Source organism: Lolium rigidum, chromosome 7, assembly GCF_022539505.1.
Source record: "Lolium rigidum isolate FL_2022 chromosome 7, APGP_CSIRO_Lrig_0.1, whole genome shotgun sequence".
Taxonomy (NCBI): Eukaryota; Viridiplantae; Streptophyta; class Magnoliopsida; order Poales; family Poaceae; genus Lolium; species Lolium rigidum.
The window spans coordinates 301,971,357-301,974,102 of record NC_061514.1 but is presented as its reverse complement, the minus strand read 5'-3'; the positions used below and the strand labels follow the sequence as shown (position 1 = coordinate 301,974,102).

Below are 2,746 nucleotides of genomic sequence, written 5' to 3'. Positions count from 1 at the left end.
AGGAACGCCGCGTCGATGCGGACGATGCCGCTGCCTAGGGCACCGGAGCAACTCACGGGCTTTGTCCTAGTATATTATACTATGTAACTTGAAACAAGGAAGTAGTATTTGCCATTGCAATACTGTTATTTTGGTCATAATAATAAAGGAGCGCCTAGATATCGACTGATTTTTATTATGTCTAAGTTAATTTCTTAGCTATTCAATTTGCATATGTAATTGAAAAAATACAAGTTGCAACCCATACGCAACTGAGAAAATATGAACACGTATGTAACTGAGAAAATATTAGCTACAACTTATGCACAACTGAGAAATATTAGTTACAACTTATGTGTAACTGAGAAAATATCAGCTGCAACTAGTACGCAGGTGAGAAAATACCAATTGCAGCCCATGCGCAACCGGAAAAATACAAGTTGCAATATATGCGCAAATATCAGTTGGAACCTATATGCAACTAAAAAAATATTTGTTGCAACCCCTGTGTAATTGAGAAAATATGAGTTGCAACTCGTGCGCAACTAAGAAATACCAGTTGAAATCCACTTGCACTTCCCATATCAGCATGGATCACGAGACAAATCAGATGACTAAAAAATCGACTTAGACTTAATAAAAATCAGGCGCTTGATTTCTAGCAAAACCATAGTAATAACTCACAATGAGTAGTTCCTCCTTCCCAATTTAAGATGCATATTAGGTTTGGTGAAAGTTAAACTTTATAAAGTTGATTCAGCTATATATATGAAAATATATTAATTTCTATAATACCAAATACATATAATATAAAATTTATTTCATGCGGATTCTAATAACATTGAGATAATATTGTAGATATTGCTATAATTTTTTATATATATTCAATAGAAGATTACAAAGTTTAACTTTGACGAAAACCAAAATTAGTAGTATGCATCATCTTATTTTGGGAGAGATGGAGTTGCATAGCAGGCGCCGCTCTGGCAGCCCTGCCCACAATATATGTCGCCGAGGCCACAATATCCATGCTTGCCACAACAATAGTTATTGGTGCAAACGCCCCAGGCTCCGCATATCCCTAGGGTGACGCAAGCCCCGCTCTGGCAGCCGTACCCGCAGTTACCCGAGCCGAGGCCGCAGACCCCATCCCGGTTGCAGCAGAAGTTGTTGGCGCACACCTCGCCCCCGGCTTGCTGGCCGCACCTGATTCCGGCCTGGCAGGGGCCGCTCTGGCAGCCGGCGCCGCAGTAGACGTCGCCTAAACCGCAGTAGCCGGACTGGCTGCAGCAGTAGTTGTTGGGGCACGCCACGCCGGCGGCCTGGCTGCCGCAGCGCTTGCTGGCGTGGCAGGCGCCGCTCTGGCACCCGTTGCCGCAGTAGTCGGCGCCCAGCCCGCAGTACCCGTACTTGCTGCAGCACAGGTTTTCGGAGCACTCCATGCCGTCGGCCTGCTTGCCGCACTGCTGGGCGTGTGCGGCCACCGAGGCCAAGGCGAACGCCATGGCCACGCAGAGCACCTTGTTCATCGTCTTCTTCACCTCTTTTGGCTTGGAGGAACTGTGTGGGCGAGGAGTTGGTGATGATGATACCGTTTCATATATAGGGCCACCTACGCCTCTGTCCATACAATAACGATGTCCCAACTTTGTTTATTTTTTTTTAAATGGAGGCGTACGTAGCGTTAGCCTCTACATCAATGGAGGTGTATTGGCTTTTATTATTTCATCAACGATTACACCATAGGTTACACTATGTTGACACATGCATGATATTACAAATAATGTTTAGGTATACATATGTAAAAATATTATTTCAGAATTTTTTAATATTTTAAAATATGTTTTCACACACGCTGAATATGAGGCGTTTTTTTTGGTCCCTCTATGTTTGTGTGAAAGATATCTGAAGGGTGTATGGTGGCGCTGCTTGCGCGTGGAGAAAAGGAATGACAAGACGTTTCCGATTTTATTTTAAAATCTCGTATAGCTAGAAATGCACGGCGAAGTGTTTACCGAATTTGGTAGTATATATATATAGGATGAAAGCCTATATAAAGGCCGGGGCAGTACCATCGGTCGCCAATTGCCCCCCACAGCCACTGGGCTATCCCACTAGCAAGCCAAAAGAAAATAGAAAATCCCACCACTATCGCATATATGCACGAAACAACTGAAAATAAAATGAAAGAAAAAGGAAAGATGATGATAAGGCTTGCCGTGGTGATGGCCTTGGCGGCGGTGGCCGCGCACGCCCAGCTGTGCGGCCACGGCATTGACTGCCCCCGCAACCTCTGCTGCAGTAAGAGCGGGCATTGCGGCCTGGGTGATCCGTACTGCGGCCCCGGTTGCAGAGGCGGCGCCTGCCACCATATCGAGACGGCATTCTATATGTGCGGCAGCAAGGGCGACGGAACACCGTGCCCAGGCAACCTCTGCTGCGGCCGGGGCGGCATATGCGGGATCAGCCAAGTCCACTGCGGCGACGGCTGCGAGAGCGGCCCTTGCCACGCCAGCGTCAGGTGCGGCAGCCAGGCCGGCGGCAAGCTGTGCGCGAGCAACCTCTGCTGCAGCCATGACGGGCACTGCGGCATGGGCGTCGAGTACTGCGGCCACGGCTGCCAGGGCGGCGCCTGTCACCCCCCACCGCCACCGCCACCGCCACCGGCGCTACCTGCCCCAACACCACCTACTAGCCAAGTTGCAGCCAATACTCCGGCACCGGCGATACCTTCCCCAACACCACCTAGCAGCCAGGTTGCAGCCAA

The 2,746-nt window shown here is 48.7% G+C and overlaps 1 protein-coding gene across 1 annotated transcript; it reads right to left on the bottom strand.

The window, feature by feature from the left end:
• Nucleotides 1-923: 923 nt before the first annotated feature.
• LOC124673057 (root-specific lectin-like) lies at nt 924-1,484 on the bottom strand. Its single transcript, XM_047209191.1, has one exon. It carries the CDS (start codon nt 1,482-1,484, stop codon nt 924-926), a length of 561 nt encoding a protein of 186 aa, XP_047065147.1.
• Nucleotides 1,485-2,746: the final 1,262 nt, after the last annotated feature.

Excerpts from the sequence above, each read along its gene's own strand:
- LOC124673057 (XM_047209191.1), bottom strand. The coding sequence starts at position 1,484 with ATGGCGTTCGCCTTGGCCTCGGTGGCCGCACACGCCCAGCAGTGCGGC.